The sequence below is a fragment of the Cygnus olor genome, chromosome 8 (assembly GCF_009769625.2).
Source record: "Cygnus olor isolate bCygOlo1 chromosome 8, bCygOlo1.pri.v2, whole genome shotgun sequence".
Classification (NCBI taxonomy): domain Eukaryota; kingdom Metazoa; phylum Chordata; class Aves; order Anseriformes; family Anatidae; genus Cygnus; species Cygnus olor.
This window is the reverse complement of record NC_049176.1, coordinates 15149578-15170241: the sequence shown is the minus strand read 5'-3', so window position 1 is coordinate 15170241 and position 20664 is coordinate 15149578. Positions and strand designations below refer to the sequence as shown.

General features: G+C 42.9%; 1 protein-coding gene across 8 annotated transcripts in view; it reads left to right on the top strand.

The window, feature by feature from the left end:
• Window positions 1–20664, top strand: part of PLA2G4A (phospholipase A2 group IVA) — a 117473-nt gene that overhangs the window by 34423 nt on the left and 62386 nt on the right. For 5 of the 8 annotated variants that reach the window (XM_040564744.1, XM_040564746.1, XM_040564742.1 and 2 more), the window contains 2 exons: window positions 15118–15216; window positions 15378–15513. In XM_040564744.1, the coding sequence (XP_040420678.1) occupies window positions 15481–15513 (33 nt within the window). In that variant the 5' untranslated portion in view covers window positions 15118–15216; window positions 15378–15480. Of the gene's footprint in view, window positions 1–263; window positions 523–5334; window positions 5477–15117; window positions 15217–15377; window positions 15514–20664 lie in introns of those variants that run through there. The other 3 variants (XM_040564740.1, XM_040564741.1, XM_040564739.1) reach the window with 3 other exon arrangements.

The following is a 20664-nucleotide window of genomic DNA, read 5'->3' as shown; positions in this document are numbered from 1 at the left end:
TTACCTGTGGGTCCGAGCGGCCCCTGGGCGTCCCACTGCGCTGGGCACCACGACCAGGGATGTGAGGGGAGCACAGTGCCCGCGTGTGCCACCATGAGCACCCACAGGCCGCGAGTTTCCATTTAGCCGCTGTTAGTAACAGAAATCTATTTTGCTTTTAAATTTGCTTTTATTTATGGACACTGTCACCGTCGCTGCCCTCTCCCCACGGCCTCAGCCCGGCGCCCCCTCACGGCTGCCCGCGGCCCCGCCCGGCCGCGCTCCCCTGCGGGCAGCCTCCCCGCTGCCTCCCCGCCCGCCTTTCCAGCGGTCGCAGCGGGACGGCGGTGCCAAAAGGGCGCCTTTTCCCCCCATAACTACCGCGGCCGGCGCCGGACGCCTCCTTTTGGAGGCGGCGGTCAGCTGACGGCTGGCGCCTCCCCCGCCGCCCGGCTGAAAAGTGCCGCATGCCCGCCGCGGGCAACCGGGCCGGGCCGAGCCGAGCCGAGCCGGGCAGCCGAGACCGCGGGACCGCGCGCAGCTGTAAGCCCCCGGCCGACCGCCGCGGGGCCGGGCCGGGCCGGGCGGGGGGTGCGCGGCGGCAGCGCGGGGCCGCGGGCGGCCGGGGGGTGCTGAGGGGAGCGGCCGCAGGCGGCGATCGGGGACGAAGGGGCGGCCCCGGCGGGCAGCGCTCGCAGGGCGGCCCGCGCGGGAGGAGCGGGGCCGGGCGGGAGGGGAGGGGGATGGCGTGAGGCGGGGATGGCGTTAGGTGCCGGCAGCGTGAGGTGCTGGCCGGCGCCGGGCGCGGCAGGGGCTCGGGCTGGGGCTCGGACAGGAGCAGGGGCTCGGGCGGAGGTGGGGCGCGGGCACCCACTTCGGCAAAGATCGCGGCGAACGCCCTGGCTTGTGCCAGTGCATGAAGCAATCCGTTTTGAAACGTATAGGGAAGTAAAACAATATGTCTCTTAGGGAGAAATGTCACAAAATGTCTGCGACAGCAGCTCTGGTTTTGTGTCAGGTACAGGACGAAGCGCACCGAGGCGTCCTGCTGGCGGCTCGGGGCGCGCACCGGGGGGCCGCCGTCGCCGCTTTGACGGGACCGCGCTGTGCCCGTCGGGGCCAGGCTCTCGTGCCCGGGGAGGTGCTGGCAGGACTGGGCCTCCTGCGCCTCGGTGCGACCCGGTTCTTGCTGTGCGGGTTGGTCGCAGGGTCAGCTCCGCTCTGGTTGCGGAGCGTCACTCAGCCTAAGGCCTTCGGAGAGAAAATGTGAACCTGAAACTGGTATGCTTGCTTTTTCCTCCTGTTAAGGGGGCAGTTTTGAATGTACGATGGGAAGTGCTCGTAGGCTGCTGTTGTCTTCCAAAATCTATTTCTTGTCCCTTTACGACCACCTTTGGGCATTCTCTTGCCCTCCTATAGCAGGGATATGTAACAAAAGAGACATCAAAATACTTGGGCCACATAATTTAATCTCCTATTGCACAGCTAGTTAATCTGCACTGGAAAAATACCATTTTTGGCTCTTGGCAGCAGGTGCTATTCATGGTCTACTTTTTGTTTAAGTAGACAAAAAGGAAAAATTTCCAATCCCGTTGCTTCACTAAGGTCATGTACTTAATTTCACCTTGACATGAATTAATTTTATTTAGCAGAGTTACCATAAGGTGTCCCTCTTGTATTTGCATGATATTTTGAGTAGACTTTGCCCACTGGCCTAAAATAGCCAACGTAGGAAGTGCTGCAACCAATCTGTTTGGGCTTCAGTGTACTTCAGTTTATAACACTTAGTGATCGAGGGGAAAAACGATGTCTATGGAGCGAGCCCTGACCATTGCCTTCAGAGATATCCCTGACGAGCTGCCGAGCGCACTTCGCAGGCCTTCCACGTGAGCTCCGCTTGCTTCCTTGATGCATCTTCCTGACAGTACCCGGGGCTGGATATAGTGTGGCACAGCACTGGCTCTACAGGCACACGTCACTTCAGGAGTAGTTGGAAGTGGCTCTGTTTGAAGACACTTGAATGGTATGCAGGTGTGTGGCAACCTGAGTGACTCTGTGCAGATTGGACATGGACAGCCATGGCAGTAGAGCTGGAGCTGTTCTGGATGTTTAGGATCTATGGGTTAACTGAGTGAAGCCCATTGACTGGCTTGGGCTGGAAGACATGAGGAAAGACTTGTGTAGCAGCCAGAGAAGGAGGTATCTCCCACTTGTATCTAGAAGTTCAAGCAGATGAAAGCTGACTACAAAATATGAGAAAATACTTAGTTTCCGTCTTAGGCAGTAAGGAGCTGGAATCCATTTCCAGAGCAGGTGTCGTGCCACCATGTCTCTGGCCATGCCGTAGTGTGCACTGCTGATGCTTTCCAGTGCAGCAGGTTGGAGACATCTCAGAGCATGGCGCAGCTGAGGGTTAGTGCACGGAGTTGAGAGATGGGGGATCATGCTCAGATGTATTCCTTCCCTGATACAAAGCACCGATACGGATCAAAATCCTTGTATCCTTCAGGACAGTATCCAAACTTAAGGAGTGACCTTGAGGGAGAAAAACCTAATATTTGATTAAGTGTTTACTTCACATTAATGGGAAAGCCCACATTTTAGTGGTTATGCCAAACACAGATGTCAAAAATATCTCTAGCTTATAGTCCAGAGATGGTTTAAAGAACACAGTCAAGCATTTTCCTACAGTTCTGGTTCAGCTGGTGTTTAAGCTCCCAGTTAAAGCCCGGGGGACCAGTCATGAGACACATATTTAAAGTGAGTTTACAGACTGGCCAGTTGTTATTTCATTCTCCTCTTTCTGACTGGGAACTTGTTGTAATCTTTGGAAGGGTTTCTTTTTGATTTCCTGGGCAGTGGCAGCAGAATGGGCTATCATCGTGCTGAGAGGTGATGAACTCTGCCTCATGTGTGTTTCCCATTCCTCAGTGATATAACTGTGTCTTTCTCACTAGTCTGAAAAACAAATTCCAGAACCTGGCTTAGTAATGGAAATTATCTCATCGTGCCCTAGGTTATAATAATGTGATGTAGTAAGAGAACGCTTTCAAAAGAACTCTTTTTATTTTTTTTTCCTTAAAACTGGTATTCAGACTTTCCTGAGGGCTTTCGTTTGCTGTTTTACCTCAGAGAAATGATATGAATTTCCTGACTGTACCGATTTCCAGTAGCCTGTGTGTCAACGTCTGGAGCAGCATTACTCAGCCCATGGTGCAGGGCCGGGAGGTGGTCCTGAGGACATGAGACAGTGGTCCATGAAGCAGGAGCAAACAAAGCACCAAGAAGCAATAAACCGTTTTTTTTTTTCTTTCCTGTAAACAAATTGTGGGGAAAGTAAAAGTGATTAATGACCATTTAAACTTGATCCTAATTTTTATGAGTGGAAAGATGAAGACATCTGTTAGCTAAGTGGGGTGAATGCTGCCTCTGGTCTCTCTCTGAGCACAGTAGTCTCCTGTGCAGACTGCGCAGCTCGCGCACAAGCACTTGTCTTTTAGCTTGAGGAACAAGCTCCTTTCGAGTGAGCGGTGGCATTGGCAGTGGTGCATGCTGGGGCTGAGGAAAAGGAATGCAGCGCTTCTTTCTCTCTTCTGAGAACAAAACTAGTTTGGCAGACATTTGTAGGCTTAACTACTAAATTAAACGTTGCTCATCATTAATTTTCACCACTTTAGAATTCTGAGAGCACATTTTCCAAAATATATGGTAGTCTGTTTGCAAACAAGAATCCTTGTCTCGCCACTGCCCCAGCTTCCACCCCTAAATAAACAGATTTGTGAAGGAGAAGCATAACTCACATATACACAAGTTCAGAGCTACACATGATTTGACTCTGTCATATTAGTGTTTTTTTGTGGTTATCTGATAATAAAGCCATCTAATTTAATCTTCTTTGATATTTATCTTGCTTTCCTTAAATGATCTCAGCAAAAAACAGTGAAACTTGTATTTCTTTTCCTATTAGTAATATCTAACAGTGCTTAGTCTTAGCTGAGATCTGTAGAAGTACGCACCCATAGCAGAAAAAACAAAACCACTATCCTCGTATATAAAACTCTGTAGTCATTGTAAATTATATGCATGCACACAGGCACAGATTATGAGAAGATCTGCATGAACGTGCACTTATTGCAGTAAGTAACAGTGACAACCTCCAGAAGGTTGCATTTCAGAAGCCATGGGTGATGAACAAGGCTGATAAGCGGGATGGTGGGTGAGGTGGAGATGGAGGCGAGGAACAGTGAATGCATTTGTAGGGGCTGTCCCGTCCTGTACGGTTTGCCGCATTGGCCAAACTGCTGAAGAGAAAGATCTGGCTTTGGGAAAGCCTCGTCAGTTGGTGTGTGTTTGGTGGGAGTGTGTTTCTTCTTTTTTTACCTGTGACCATGTCTGTCTCCAGGATATAGAATGTAAACGGTGATTAATTACTAGAACTGTATTTCTAATGCATTTAGCTTACTGCTCTGTCAGTTGGACAGTAAAAATAAATGCCTCCAGGTAGAATATTTGTTTTGGCCTGTTACAAAACCCATTAACGTCAGTGGGAAGGGAAAGCAAATAACACTCACGGGCAAATGTTGTACCAGACACAGAGACACTCTCGCTGCAGCCCAAGCCATTGCTTTGCATGCGCTGTCAGAGACTGCTGTTGTATTCAGCATGCAAAAGTTTATCTGTATGCAAAATCAGCAGCTGCCACATCACATTGCAGTCCTGTTAGAAAAAAACACACAGTACATAAAATAGTTGTGGGGAGAAGGTGACTGCGTAGACCCTTGGAACTAATTAGAAATTTCCTGGATGTTACTCCTGGGTGCCATCTCTTAAAAATAGTCTGTAACAGAATTGTAAAAGAAAATGGCTTTTGAGGCACTTCTGCTCTTCAGTTTCATAAATAGGGATGCCTGCATAAACGAACATCTGGAATAACGATGCAATCTGGACCTAGACAATTTCAATAAAGTATGAAGCAAGTTATTCTTATGTTGCTGTTTTCTTTGGATCATTTTTCCCTCCTAATCCAGAGAGAATTGATGAGTTTCTAACCATTAGACTAAGCACAGCACCCCTTTATCTTCTGATAAAGGCATGAATCTGCTGAGGTTTCGCAAGCAGAGTGTTTCCATCGTCTTGTTATGTGAAGGAAATGCATTTCTTCTCATAAGCAAACACCTGCAATGATCAGTGAAGGACAGTGCTAGTGGAAGGACTTGTAGACAAATGGGAGCAGTAGCTGGTACAGCATTTAAGGGGAAGATTAAAGGAAGCAAATCCTCACTTTACTTCCCGTTTATTTTTATGGGTCTGTGCCAGTTCAGAGATAATACTTGCAGACGTGTTTTTTTTTACCAGGCGGTGTGAGGTTCCTGTACGAAGCTGGCGGTGCCAGCAGCACTGAAAAGCAGTTCTCTTCTAACTGCAAACACCTCCTTACACCTTGCATTTCTCTGGCATTTTCCACTTTGAAAAGTGCGTGCTCACACAGACCTGCCTGGTAAGTGACTGATTACATTTGACTATGACATACTTCCAAGAATTATTTTGGCTTTTCTACTTGAATTCCTTTTTTGTCCAAGAATCCCAAACTTACGAACTTAGTGAGCTCTTCAACTCTTGTGTGGGCTAGTAAATACAGGTTTAATTTTGATAAGGCTATTTTTGATATAGGAAAAATAAAATGGCTTCATAATGATCATTAAGTCAAATCTGAATAAGAATTATATATTAAAAAAAAAACAAAAAAACACGAAAGCCACAACTCAGTTTTACCTTCTTAGATATTCCTCTCTCACAAATCTGCAGTGCTGTGGAAAAAAAATTCCCATTGTAACTATGGTGAATTTTACTAGGTGGTGTCTCAAAATGTGGTGTTTTTTTTTAATTTGTTTTTGTTCCTTTCTGCTTATCTTCTGTGTGTTCCTGAGATTGTCTTGTAATTTAGGAACTGAAATAGTACAAGCATGAAAAATGTTTGATATGGCTAAAGGGAAAGGAAAACAGGTCTTGCTGCTTGTAAAGCTTGCTTCACGTTTGCTGGTGGAAGAAAGGAGGCTCATGTGAAGCAAGCTTGGCTTCTCCCTCCAGTTCCTTCTTCTCTTTAAAATTTCTGTTTTGCATAGGTCTGTCTGTGATCAGTGATGACACTGGAAAGATCCTGCTGAAAGAGCAGGATAGGGCTAGCTAACATGGTGGTGTGTGGAGCGGAGCAGTGCCCAGCCCGTGTTCCTCGCAGTGCAGATGGAAAGCTTGCCCCGAATGTCTCGTGTGCTAGAGCAGAGCAGAGTTCATTAGTGTTGGGGCCATCCCTCTTGTCGGCACCATTCGGTGTGTTAACTGATGCGGCGGAGGACTGACATATGATAATCCCTTTCCGAAAGGAGTGTTACCAGAACTGGTCTGGTTTGCCAGTGAAAGCTTCTTGCTTTGGCAAATTGACATTTCCTGACCAAAAACTACTGCTGAAAAGTACTTGAACATCTCTTGTGTGAATTCCCCTGTCCTGTAGTATGTATAAGTCATTTCCCTTTCAGCACAGCATGAGCCCATCAGGCAGTGTCTTAATGTGCTGAGCAAGAGTTTGAGCTGGTGAGGGAGGTACCAAGTCCTTGCTGGCTTAAGGAAAAGTTAAAATAAAAACTTAGGCAAGTTTGTAAGAGAGTAGTCATAGTTCATTCAAATTCTGCTGAACTTTCTCCTACTGACCAATTCTTGATGCATCAAGGAGAAACTTGAAAGTCCCTCTTGTGTCCCTGACTTTGCAAAGCTGTTTTAACAAGAGAATATGTAAATTTGGGGTTTCTTTGTGAATTTGATTGCTCTCCATTTACTTTTTGAGTCATCCTTTGTGGCTTCTTAGTGAATTAGGCTGTATCACATTCCTGAAGGCCACATTTAAAGTCTGGTTAGCTAGCAGTTAGTGCTTTTTTGTTGGCTTTGTGTTTCTTGTTTGTTTTGTGAAACCATTGCAGTAGCTAACCACTTTTAGTACTTCTAGAATCAAGACACAGTACAGATCAACATATCTTACGGTGGCTTATGATAGAAAAATGTCCAATAGTTGTGTTAAATCAAAATATTTTTTTGTTTGTTTTTACTCATCTGCAGAGCCTTAGTTGATAATGTCGTGCATCCATTAAGGGTGCCTTATAACCTTACATCACAGAATGGTTTGGGTTGGGAGGGACCTTAAGGATGATCTGGGTACAAGCCGCCTGCCATGGGCAGGGACACCTCCCACTATATCAGGTTGCCCAAAGCCCCATCCAGCCTGGCTTTGTACACTTCCAGGGATGGGGCATCCACGGCTTCTCTGGACAATCTGTGCCGGTGCCTCAGCACCCTCCTAGCAAAGAATGTCTTCTGAATAGCTAATCTAAACCTACGCTCTTTTAGTTTAAAGCCATTACTCCTTGTCCTATCACTCCACTCCCTGAGAAAGAGTCCCTCCCCAGCTTTCCTGCAGCCCCTTTAGGTACTGGCAGGCCGCTATAAGGTCTCTCTGGAGCCTTCTCTTCTCCAGGCTGAACAATCCCAGCTCCCTCAGCCTGACTTCATAGGAGAGGTGAACTTTCTCCTCATCCTCTCAGGGTTTGGCTGTGTTGTTAATGGTAGCACTTGAGACAGGTGTCTAAAAGTGAAGCAAGTAAGGCCCAGTTGAAAATGTTCTTCATAAATCAGCAGCAGGATTGCACTGAGCGCTGGTGGCAGTGGGGTGTCCTTGCTGTTCCTCCGAATGCGGTGGAAGTGGTGGAGCAGAAAAGCCAAGCCATTCTGAGCAGATGAGTGGCAGAGATGGTAAGTGTCCAGGGAACGGGTGGAACTTCAGAGACTATGGGAGGCACCGTAGAGGAAGAGGAAGCTCAAGAAGGGCCAGAAGAAGCTGCCGTTCCCTCTCGCAGTCAGCTGGGAGGAAAACACGCAGCTCCTCCAGCCGGCTGGGGGAGCAGGGCTGCAGAGGAGTCTCCTTTCAATTCGCACAGAAAATCAGAAGCCTGGAGTAAACACTTTCTTTGCACTCCTGATGTAACTTTGGCTTCAAATAAGTTGGTAACTCCAGAGATTTTTTGGCAACTGCTCAGATTTTGGGCTGAAGGTCTTTGCAGCTGTAGGCTTGACTGCATGGGGTTGGGCAGGCTTTGCCCCATGCTGTTTGGCTTCAGGTTACAGCCGTGCACCACATGCAGATAAATAAACAGGCATTGGTACATTTCTGTTTCAATTGTTTCCTTATAAAATTACTAATGTCTGAAGAAAGTGAAGAAATCTTTCATAGTATAAATTCGCAACCTTGTCTCTTCCCTTTAGAGAGCATCATACGCAGTAGGGATGACTGTATCTGCCTTTTGTCTGTGCTCATGTATGAGACCTACATTTTATTACATACTCAAACTCAAGCTTGGCAACAATCATAAAGTATTTCCGTATAAATTTTACTCGCATTGTTTAAAAGGTGCTGAAAAATCTCAGCGTCAGAAGTTTTATTCATGACTACTTTTACTAGAAAGTCCTGATGAATTTCCGCAAGGGCACACTCACCAGGCACTCTAACTACTTTGTCATGCTTTTAATATTATCACCAGCTAGACCAGAGGAAGTGCAGCACTATTGTCCCCTTTATTGTGGACAGTGGCCAGAGCTCATATTTTGAATAAATAGTCCAAAACCAGAGCATGGAAGTTGTAACACTGAGTCACGTTGCAGAGATGTGCTGAGCATCGGATGAGGAAAGGCACCTTTGTGAGCAATTCTGTCTCCGTCCCCATGGTGCAAGCGGGGCAGCAGCTTAAAAGATCTGTAAAGGAAATGTTTGCCTAACTTTCAGCTAAATTTGTTTTATTGCTGACATGTCTTACCTGAACAGAAGCCAGCTGTTAATTTCCCCAGCTTTTTGCATTTTTTAACTATTATTGTAGCTGTCCTGTTGTGTGAAACCACTGCATAACTGTAACACAGAGGCATTTTCCTTTGCAGTTGAAGCCTGAGAGCATTGGACAGCTGTGCATGCATTGCAGTAGCTTGCCTCATCCCCCCGAAAGCAAAACATAAATACTTAGCGAAAACATGAGGATAACTTCTTTTAGTTCATTTTTTTTTGCTTCCCTGCTGTTAAATAGGGATGGTTGAAAACAAAGAGGGAACAAAGGTGCAAAGATATGTAAGAACCAATCTGTCATTATTAATTATTTTTTTTAAGACATTGGCCTGAAACATTTAGAAGTTGGATGACATCCCTGTTGTCACCAAGGCAGAGTGAAGGTTGAAGTATTTGTAGTCTAAATCTACTGCCCTAACTGTAAAATATTCAGTAATAGTTAATGCCACAGTTCTAGAAAGACTTCCTTACGGGGGATCATGGAGACTTTTGCAAACAGTTCTCAGCCAACCCACTGAAAGCGGAAAGGTAGAGTAGTTTAGTGGTGTTTTTTCTTTTTTACTTCTACCTGAGTTTTAAAAAAATATAGTTACAAACACTGTCCTTTTTTTTTTTTTTAAGTGTTGCACTTCATATACATCAATTAATTTTAGAACTTTTATATAAGTGTTTGCATTTTTGGCAACACTTTCAAAACTGACCGGTATTGAATTTTCCCACTTCAGACAGCTGAAACATGCTAGGTAGTTGGAGCACCCACTATCTTGAAGCTGAAGAGAGAATGAATGTTCTCTGTTGCCTTAAGTTGGTCTTCCAAAAGTGAGAACACCCCTAAGTGAACATCTGTTGTATATTTAAAAATAAATAAATAAATTGTAGAGTAACTAAATCTCCAAATACTAATGTACAGAAATGTTGTGCATTTTAAATCCTACTTGCTTAAACTGAAATGTGCGTATAACAAATGGTCTGCATAGACAATCTTCTTAAAATGATTTAAGCAATAGGTGGGTTTGACTAGTGTATTGTAATTGTTTTTACTGGGAATATACCCAAATAATTCCTCTTTTTTGGAACTTGTGATTTCTCACATTCTTCTCTGTTTTTTGGCCTTCTTGCAGGAAAAACAAGCTAGCTGGTTCTGGCATAAGGTTGTAGGGAGTCTAACCTGTGCAGCGGTGGTTACTGATTTTCTGTTTGCTTGAGGGTTTTTGATGAATTTTGAAACCCTACCATCTACATTATCTGTCTTGTGGCTTGGATTTCTGTAGAAAAAGACAGTCAGTGATCTCTACCATTTTTAAAGAATATTCTTGGCATCCTTTAGCTGAACTTTTTAAATATTCATGGCTGATTTTTGTTGTTGTTACTGTTATTACTAGCACAATTTCAAGTAAAATATGAAGCAGTGGTGAAAAGTTACATAAAGGTAGTAAGGCAATCTTTCAGAATCTGAATTAATTCCTTAAGTATTTTTAGGAAGATAGAGTTCTGTTCCATCTTCTAACTTCTCTAAGATGGATATGCAGTGAAATCATGTATGATGACATGGCTTTTTTGGTAACCTCTTGTGAACCGTTGCAGCGAGTGTTTCTTGTTAACCCTTCCTTGCGTAAGCAATGTAATTGTAGGATAAACCATTATGCACTGAATCAGTCGCCTCTTCCTTCAGGCCTGTAGTTAGTGTCCACGGTGAAAATGCAATACTTGGATAGAAAGGAAATGTACTGGAAACTCCCATGGCCAACGTGTAATAGGTGCCAGGTATGCAGGCAGAAATGCTTACTGAATATTTGTTGGTAAGGTATTTGCCTGCAGAATGTAACAGAGTTCTTCTGTTGGACTAAGCCCAGCTTAATTAAACTTATTACGGCAGCATGTCTGAATTCTCCCTGACTCACCAAGCCTCGTCTCCTATGGCAGGAGGCTGCTGTAATATGGAGATTCCCAGGAGATGCTGGGCAGCTTGTACACAGAGTACTGGCCTGGTAGCAGTGCAGTCTTCCTCACTTTTGTCCTCTGAAGTCCTCCAGCACTCGAAAAGGTGTAAATTTACCTCACTAATGTCTTCTGAAATGTTTTTGGAGTTTCAGTCCTGCTGGCGTGCTTTGAATCTTTCTTCTTCTTCCATTGAGAGGAAACCTCATTGCTCTCAGCTCCACCTATAGCTTCAGCAATTGCTCACTGGCCAGCAGGTCATCTTTGCAAAATAGATTCATGATCCTTTCATCTGTTATGCTCTCTTTAGCAGGAAGTCAGATACGGTTTCCCAATCTTAAAATCTCCTCTCCAGTAATTTATACAGTGACAACTTCCTTACCAGACTTTGCCCTACAGCATCCTCCAAAAATGTGGCACAAAGGTCAAGCTTCTTGCTTTTCTGCTCAGAATCCTTCCCTCTACCCATGCTGTCTTAACAAGGCATGGGAAGAACAGTCATTATACATCAAAGCATATAATTTTTCACTTGTGGTGAAAATTGAGTGATGGATGCCCTACACAGAGGAAGAGGTAATCCTTGTTTCTTGTGTGGGAAGACCTAAATTAAGAAATAACATTACAGTGATTTTCCAGGATGCTTGGCAAAATCATGTAGAAACAGTATTTGTTATTTCTATTGTACAATCACAGGATTGATGTGTAACCAAATAAAATTCTGTAATCTGATTTGATAAAAGTGGACGGTGACATTCATACCAAAACCTTGAGGCAGTACTTAGGTTATTTTGTACCCTCTACTTTTATCGTATCAACTTGAGCATTAATGACTACGAGTGAGTCACACTTACTATCTTTTAATTATTGTTGATTTTTAAAAGGAATTGGTGAACTTGATATAAACAGTCTCCCTTTTATGATTTTCTTAACATCTCGAGGATTTAGTCTGGTGGTGATATTTATAGTGTGTTGCGTTTTACTCATTTTTGGAGTTTTTCCTGCTCAGTGACACTAGCTATGGAGTAACCTCATACTCAGCATGGAACAAGAAAGCCTCATTATTCTTCATGTCTTTCATCCTTAATATATCCTGTGAAACCATAAGGTATCTGTAAGCAATGTTACTGGATTGACACTGAGAATTAAAACTTTTCCAGTAATAATCCATGTGTGCATCAACTTCTTTTTGGGAATTGCTCTGTTCATTGTTTGTCTCTATAGTGGTTTCCCTTACCCTTTTTAGTTTGTCACCTCATGTGAACGTGGGCTAAGATCAGAAAGTCTTGATTTAAACAGAGAAATGCCTGTCCACTAACAGCTTGTTACTTTTGATGTCTGAAATTGTCCCTAACAATTAGATGCTTTGGGCTGACAAAGATAGTTAATTTCTGGGTGCAAGTGAGATTAGGAGCTTAGTAGAAAGCTCTCTCTGTGTTACATGACCAAACTAAACAGTTCTCTGTTCAAGATGCTATGTTTAATGTAATGTTTTATAAATGTAATAATTTGGAAATGGGGCAGTTGTTGGTAAAACATCAAGAAATACGTATTTAATCAGTCAGGCTAGCTTGTTTAGTTTTGATGCTACTGTATGAACTGACAGCTTTTAGGCGTGTGCTCTTGTAGAGCTGCAGTGTGACGGCTGTTGGGCAGCCCTTTAGGAAGGAATTCTGTTGGCCCTGGGAATGACACTGCTCAGGGGCAATGCGGCACCCACCCTTCGGGTCTGGTTAGAGGCATGGCTTTTTCTCAGTCCACCAAGGGCTGGCCTGCCACCAGCGTTACCTCGTGCTCTGCTCTTTGTATTTGCTTATGATAAAGTCTTCAACTAGCTGATGATTTTTCCATTAGGCTTCTCTAGGATGGATGGTGCGTAGGGGCAGTGTAATGTGAGATCATAGTGGGATCACAGTTTTATTTACTACAGATGTCTGAAGTAAACATTCTCTGGGACTTTCCTTGAGGTTTTTGATGAGCTTAATAGTTAGCTTCTGTTAGTGCTGCATTTTGGCTCTTCTGTCACAGGAAGATTTAAAATAGAGAAATACATGAGTGTGATTAGCCCAGATGCATCCTGACAGACCTTCGGGCCAAGAGCAGCATCATGACCAGGGCTAGGATCCATCGTGCCATGAGCTGGGGGTGTGTGGAGAACCAGAATGTTCGCGCTGTGGATCACATCAGGCTCTGCTTGCTCCATGGCTGCTTTTTTTCCTCTTATTTAAAGCTTCTGCCTGTTTATCCCGAAATGTTGCATGTGTGGTTTTGATAGTCGCTAATTATGCCGTTGCGTATTTGTCTGCCAGCACGCCACTTGCTTCATGCAACATGGAGGACAGATGTTGCTCACGGATTCATTACAGCTCTGTAGTCAAAGAGACTGTTGTTTTCAGGATCACAAATGTATTTTCTGCAGATGTTGAAATAAATGAGGCAGGGGGTTATAGGAAGAGCATGGATGATCTCAGTTGACCAGGGGATTGACCGGCTGGAGACCTCGACACCTGCCTCCAGGCTGCTGGGCACGTAACTTGGCCCAGCCTTCTGCCTGGGCCCGGCCCGCTCTCTGCTTCCCTCAGGCCGGCCGGCAGTTAGTGCTGCACTCGGGGCGGCAGGCTGGTAGCATGGCCGTGTGCTTACAGCGGCACACACCTGTTCTCGTTCCGCTCCTGGGTTGTTTCCGCCGTGCTACAGTGACTGGATAGGCCTCACTGTTCCCTTTGCTTGGTGGCCTTTGAAGTTTGCAACACATCCTAACTACTGGTATGGCCGGGCTTGTTTACCAACACTCCCCAGTGTCCTTCTTTAAACAGGATGAAAGGCAAAATAAAGGTGTATGTAGCAAATCAACTATACAACACCTATGTAAACACAGCACTGCTTCCCTCCCACCTGCCTGTTAATAGCACTGCTGAATTTGGTTGATGAGATTTTAATAAAAATAAGTCTTTGCAATTGTTATTAGAATAAGGTTAATAAAGGCATGTTATGTGTTAGCAATTGTTATTAGAATAGGGTTAATAAAGGCATGTTATGTGTTAGCATCCTTTAGGTCTGAAAAGCTGCTTGCTTTCTGTAACAAAGCTGACTTGTTCCTGGTATCCTGACAGAGCTGCTTTGAATGAAAACTATGAACTGAATGTGTGTTGCAGTGTTTCTTATTCAGACTTCCTTAGATTAAAATAAATAAGTAAATAAAATCAGGGTAATTTCTAGCCTCAAGCTGTTGTTAGGGCTGACAGGATCAAAGAAAGGATGCAGTGTGTTCTAGTGAGCATGGTGATACGAATCTTTTATGGGAAGGTGTGCATGTAGTTGCTTGAGTGAGTTTTTTGGAAATAACATAAATCACCATTCAGGGCTTATTCTGTCCTTCAAAAATGGGTGATGAGGCAACATTTGCCTCACACAGTGCTTTTTGCTTTTCCGCCTGAGGCTTGTGCTGATGGCGCAGGTGTGACCGCGGTCTACTTGAATCTGAGAACCAGTCCTGGCCAGCAGTTATTATCATTATTATTATTATTTTTAAGAGATGCAGAAAGGAAAAACATAATGTGTTTTACTTTGACGGTTGAAAAAAATTCTGAAGCTTAAGGCCTTGGGTAGCCCAATTTCAATAGAAATTCTCACAAAATCTTCAGAAAATTGTTGCCTATGTAGAACCTGTTTAAATCCTGCAAGATGGTGAGCAGTTTGCCCAGCAAAACCTCCTGTGGATCTCTGTAGGCAGCTGGGATGCCCGGGGGTTTATCTACAGCTCCAGCTGGAGTTTCCTCTCCAGGTTTACAGAGGGCACTGTTGCTGCTAGTTTATCGATTAATGGAAAGCTGACTAATAACTCCCCTGTGCTGGTGCTGCTGAGATAGTAGAGTTTGTTTTCCATTACTTTTTTCGGTGCAGTTAGGTGCAACTTTGTGAATTTGTCATTTGAGGAAAAAGCTTGAAAAGCGAAGGTGGTGTTAAAAGCTGCATTAAGAAAGCTTAACAGACCCTTGCCATAGAGGGATGCAGTTGTCCAATGCAAGTTGCCGACTCTCATGCTTGAGCCTTTCAGTTCTAAATTTCACAGCTCCTGGTGTGAATGTAGGATGTATCCTTGTGTAGTGAGGAAGACGCAAAAAGAGGAGCTTCATCTCTGGTCTGTCTTGACCATGTGAGCACCTTCATGTAGAGTCAAGCTCCAGGAATCAAGAATTTGTCACTACAGTAAAAAGTCTATTACCTAAGCAGTGGTTTTAGTTAGTTCCATGCATTACAATGAACATATACATATGAATGCACCTACTGTATACATAAAATTGCTTTATTCTTTTCTTTATCTATAGAGGTGCCGGAAGCACTTGGATGATTGGAATTGAAGATATTTTGTTTGTACTGTTACACTGAGTCAGAAGAAATATGCACAAGAAATTTCTGTAGTTCAGGCAAGTAAATATCTGTACCTCAGTAGCTTATATGAAATAAAATTTTTGCTTAACAAATGAATTGTGGGAACATTTTAAATGGATGAACTTGTTTGTTCTGTTACAAAATACAGTTTTAAAGGAACACAGGGATTTTACATTTTTTTTTCATTATTTAATAGTTAAAGGATCTGTCATACTGAACTCTGAATAACTGAGAAGCCTCTTCAGTGTGGAATTGAACTAGACATTTGCCAGTTGTCTTGAATAAAAATTGAGACAAAAATGTCCTTCATAGATCCTTATCAACATATCGTGGTAAGTAGCTATATGTCTTCTACTTACAGTTTCTCGTGTATTGTCTTGTATCATGTATTCTTTTATAAGTTATTCTAATAAGCACACAGCACTAGAGTTATTGTGAATTCCTTTAAGTAAAGTTAAGTGTGGTTAGAGCAAATTTATGAAGAAATTTATTCGAATGAGATTTGAAAGAAACTCAACTTTTCAAAAACAGGTAATGGCTATGAGTTGTTCATGTATAAGTCACAGCAGAATACAGGCTTCTAACTTAACATAATGAGGGTATTGTTTTAAGGGAATTGCCTGTTTGAAGTATTTCATTAAAGTGTCTGTATTTGACTAGTTTTTCATACAAGTTTATTACACACTGATTATTAGTCAGTAGCCTACAAAAGTAACATCATGCTACTAGCTTTCTCCCTTGCAATACAGTTTTTCTATACAATTTTATGAACTTACACTTCTCCCTTCTCATTAGTATGGGTGGAGGGATGAATTGGCAAATTTGGATACACTGATCTTAAACCAGTGTCTATCAATGATGTTGATTCAAAGAGAATCTTCAACATACAGCCTGTAAACTCAGGTAAGGGTCAGTGAGAGGATCTGTGCCACACAACAACACGTTGGTGCCAAAGTGCTCCCTCCTTCCCACTGCCTTGCAGTGGTCCTCCTGCATCCCCACTACCAGCTCTGAAGTGCAGCTGCTCTGAGCGAGCTCGCTGACTTTGCTGAACTGGGAGAAAACCAGTTTGAGGCAGAAGATGAGATAGGTGCTGTCAGAGCTGGCCCAAGGGAAGGGCAGAACCATGTGAGCACAAGCTGTGTGAGTGGAGAAGTAGGGGGCAAGGGAAGGAGATGGGAAATGGGAACAAAACTGCCTGTTGTGTGGTGGCAAGCCAGCAGAATGGGTCAGCAGCTTGCTGAACACAGTGGCTGCAGTGTGCTCTCGCATATCTCTGCTTGAATGACTTTCTAAAGTAAACACTGAAATCACCATTTCTATCAAAACTGAAATCTCAAAACAAGCTGAGTGTGTTCGTATCAGCTACTTTTCGTAACTGTCCCAGAATCTCATGGCAGGAAAAGCGATACATACTCAAAGATAGTTACCATATACTTGTCGTAATGTTGAACATTGCTAAAAATATAGTGCGTGCTTCCTTGAAATGACCTCTTATCAATGATGTGGTTTCCACCCCACGCAGTCACATCCTTTATGTGAGTTTGCAGCCAACAGATGTCAAACTTGTGTTTTACTCTCTATGCAGTTCTGTGAATGCTGCTGTAAAGAGAAGTTTCAGGTTGACATCTCTATTTACAAGTGTTTAAAACAATATGCTAACATATTCCTTTCGCTATCAGTGCCCTCTCCTGGATGGAATATTTGGTTTGCTGTGTACATTTATGAAAGCAGTCTCAGATGCATTCACTCATTTCATTGACTCATTCACACAAAATACCTCTTTTGACACCAGTATGTGCACCATAGTGAACAAGATACAGTTTCAGAAGTGATTGCAGTCCTCTGGCAGTGCTGAATTCTGATGCAGCGATGTTGTAATTGCAGGCAGGAATATTGTTAATGCAAGAGCTGACTCTGTAATTGCTTGAAAAATGCATGGAAGTCTGAGGTTTTTTTCATTCAAATTTAAATTGCGAGGAAAGTTTTACTAAAATTTGAACACTTGGGGCAGCAGGCTTATATCAGTGCAAAACCAGTGCATTTTTACAACACTTGGCATTAAAAGTCTCAAAAGAATTCTGCATTTTCCAAAAGTCCTTCTGCTAACCACTGTGCATTTTCTGATCTCTTTTATTTTTCTTCTTTCCTCTTTTTATGAAAGACTAGAAGGAATAAAAGAAGGCATTCACAAAGTTGCTGCAGAGTTGCTTCACAAAATGCTTTTGGGTTCAGAGACTAGAGTTGAGACATAATATACCTTGTTACATTGGCATTTGGGTTAAATATTACAATAACGAATGAAATAACTTCAAAATGTATGTGTATACACAAATATTTCCATTTATTTGTAATATCCATGTAAAAGAATGGACTTCATGAAAATCTGTTATTTAACAAAATAAGCAAACATTTTCATTTGTCCAGCTCAATCGTCAGCTTGAGTGTCCTGCTTAAAGTTAAGGAAGTAGAAGTAGTAAGTCCTTATTACGCAAGGTATAGCAGACCTTCCTGATTTGTATTTGGTTTATATCTCCTGATCTCCTGATTATGTTTTGTGACTCAGCATTCTGGGGGATGAAAAATACTGTATTCAACACATGCAAATTCCTTGCTTTCCTGGTAAGTGTGGAAAGTTCACAGGCAAAACCTGATAGTGTTACAGCAGATTTTTAGAGCATTGTTTTGTTTCCCAGACTTGTAGTGCAGAAGTATGTATAAAAGTATAAATGAAGGGAATTAGATAATAAGGGAAATTTTAGTGGGAGAAAAAAACAGTTCAAGGTGGAAAAGACAGGAAAGAGGCAGGAGGAGGAGTTAAAGATGGAGATGTATGAAGGAAGGAGACAGGAGGAGGAGTTAAAGATGGAGATGTGTGAGGGCAGGAGACACTGAACAGTTACTGTTCTGCATACTTGGAAAACCTAGTGCTTGTACCTAAAAGGGGTGGACTGAGCGAGGAGAGCAAATGCTGTCATAACTCAGAAAGCCCATCTTTGGAGAAGGCATATTGAAGGTGGTGTTTCTGTGTTTTTCCCCCTCTTCTGCCTCTCTCCTTCCTTCTCTAAACTTATGGAGAAAGAAGAAGTAAAGCGAAAGAAATATGTAAAGCCAGGTAACCTTGGAAGAGAGAATTTAGGCTTTTCAGTTTTGTGAGCTTCTGCAATTTTTAACCTGTCTTAGATTTAAAGATATGCAGATGTTGCTCCACTCAGTGTTGCAACGTTTAAGTGATTTATACTGTCTTGTTTTCCTCTGAAGTAATTGAGGAGTTGGCAATGTACAGATTTTTATCAAGACATAAGGTGAACCTAAGTCACATCAGAAAACACAGCTTTGTCATCTAAATTAGTAAGGATTTATATAGGTGTTTAGAGTCAATAAACTGTATTCTCAGGGGGCTTTTAACTTCTGTAGAAGTTAGTCTTTCCAAAAACTAACATCTAGCACGTCTTTTGGGATCATTTCTTTGGTAATGTGGATATTTAGGTCTCTTAGTACCCTTAGAAATTGGATCCTAAGAGGAAAATTACCTTAATTTCCGTTTGCGCTTCAGTTGCATGAAAAACATTTATTTTAGGATAAGAAAAGATCTAGGCTTTCAAGCTTCCTGTGTATCTGTGTACATTTTTACTAAGAGGGAGATCATTTATTTTAGTACTGTGCAAATTTCTTCTAAGCATGTGATTATGTCCAGATATTAATAACTCTGTAATTATGAGCCTCAGTTTGTTATTTTGGGTGAGGCATGGGGAAAGAAGATAATGGTTTTCTGTTGTTTTACCAGGCCTCTGTGTATTCACATTCCTTTTGGAGGATACCAAATCTTGTGCCACAGTTAACTTTCTTGGCACAGCAGCAGCTGGAATTAAGAGGTTTGCTGTTTACATCAATAAAAAGCAGTTCTCATGGTAGCATTAGGAAACTTGCAGTAGAAAGTAATGACAATCTCCACACTGCTGTAATGAGAAAATTCCAATGAGTGGTGTTTTATCCTTGTTTTGACAGTGGGCATTTTATTTAGGCACATGAGTTGTATGGATAGGACTGAGACGCAGGCAAACTACTTTCCAGAAGTGCTTTCTGTAGGTGAACATCTTGCAGTGTCACCATTTTACAGCCAGGACTCTGGGGACCAAAATTGTACTTGAGCTTCACATAGCAGCTGAGAACTAAATCCAGCACGCCCTTGTCCTGTACTTGTAACTTAATTATAACTTCAGCCTCCTCTTTCTTGCTAAATATTCAGCGATCTCTGATTTGTGGTCTCAAGCAAGGACAGGAGCTTTCCTAACAGCTAAGAATAAGGGGAAGGGTGGTGTCTTTGTACTTCAGGCTGTTTCTTTTTAATTATAAGGTTGTATATGACAAAGCAATGATATAACAACATCAGTCTGGGTGAACAAATGCTGGGGCCAGCACTGCATTGTGAAACCAGCACTTCAGTGATCTGACATGTATGAATGTGGCACACACTGATAAAACAGCTTTGAGCACGCTCAAAAAGCAAGCTGGAAACAAGGGATGGAGAGAGAACCTGTTTTCTGGAGATTGACACCTTGTAAAAATTCTTGAAACCATGTAAATGCAGAGCTGGGGTAGCTTTATGTAGCTGTGTGAGAAGTCCTGACCTCCTTCCTGTTCTTCCATCCACTCCTGGAAGCTGCAGCGCAAAAGATGGATACCATGAAATTATTGGGATGTCTTCCTGTCAGGACATGGCAGGCTGTTAAATAGGTGATTTAAATTAAGTAGGTGATAGATGTGAAGTCACACGTCTAACACCTTCCTGTTCAGTTTGGTACTTCTGACTGGGTTAACAGTCCTGGCTGGGAGACTTGGCCGGAGGCTGGATCCCATTTTTGCTGTGGTTGGCGAGCCGTTTGCTGCGAAATGACAGCTTCAGTATACCGCTTGTAAGCTAATAGTTTGCATTGCCACAGTTTTCCCACTGCTTGCTTACTTGTTCTCTGAACCAGACAACTCCTACAGCTTTACAAAGGAAAAATTACAGAGTTGGTATTTCCTGCTGGGCAGACTGTCATGAAACGAGCCTCCAGACGTCCCCCTACCTGCGGGTGACTACAGCTTGAGTGAAGATGCAGCAAGTCATTGTCTGGGTCAGCCAGTGTCTGCAGTGAAGTCATACCCTTAGCATCACTGGGGGCATTTTCCCGTAGGTATTTGCCACTGTGATGTGGCTGTGCCTTTGCAAACTTCTAGACTGCAGACTTGTGGAGGAGTTTGTGTTTCTGCCGTTCGTGTTGTTTTTTCAGTAAGCCTTGACTCAGCTCTTACTTAAGAATTCACAAACCACTTTTGCTATCTATAGATGATGATTGATTTTTTGTTTTTTTATTTTTGAGCAGATGATATGTAACTTACAAGATATTGTTGTTTCTTATCTTATTTGTATTGAAGAGGGATCCAGTTTGGTTGTGGTGTAAGGATGTCATGTATGTGAAATAGTGAGGCTTGTCTGA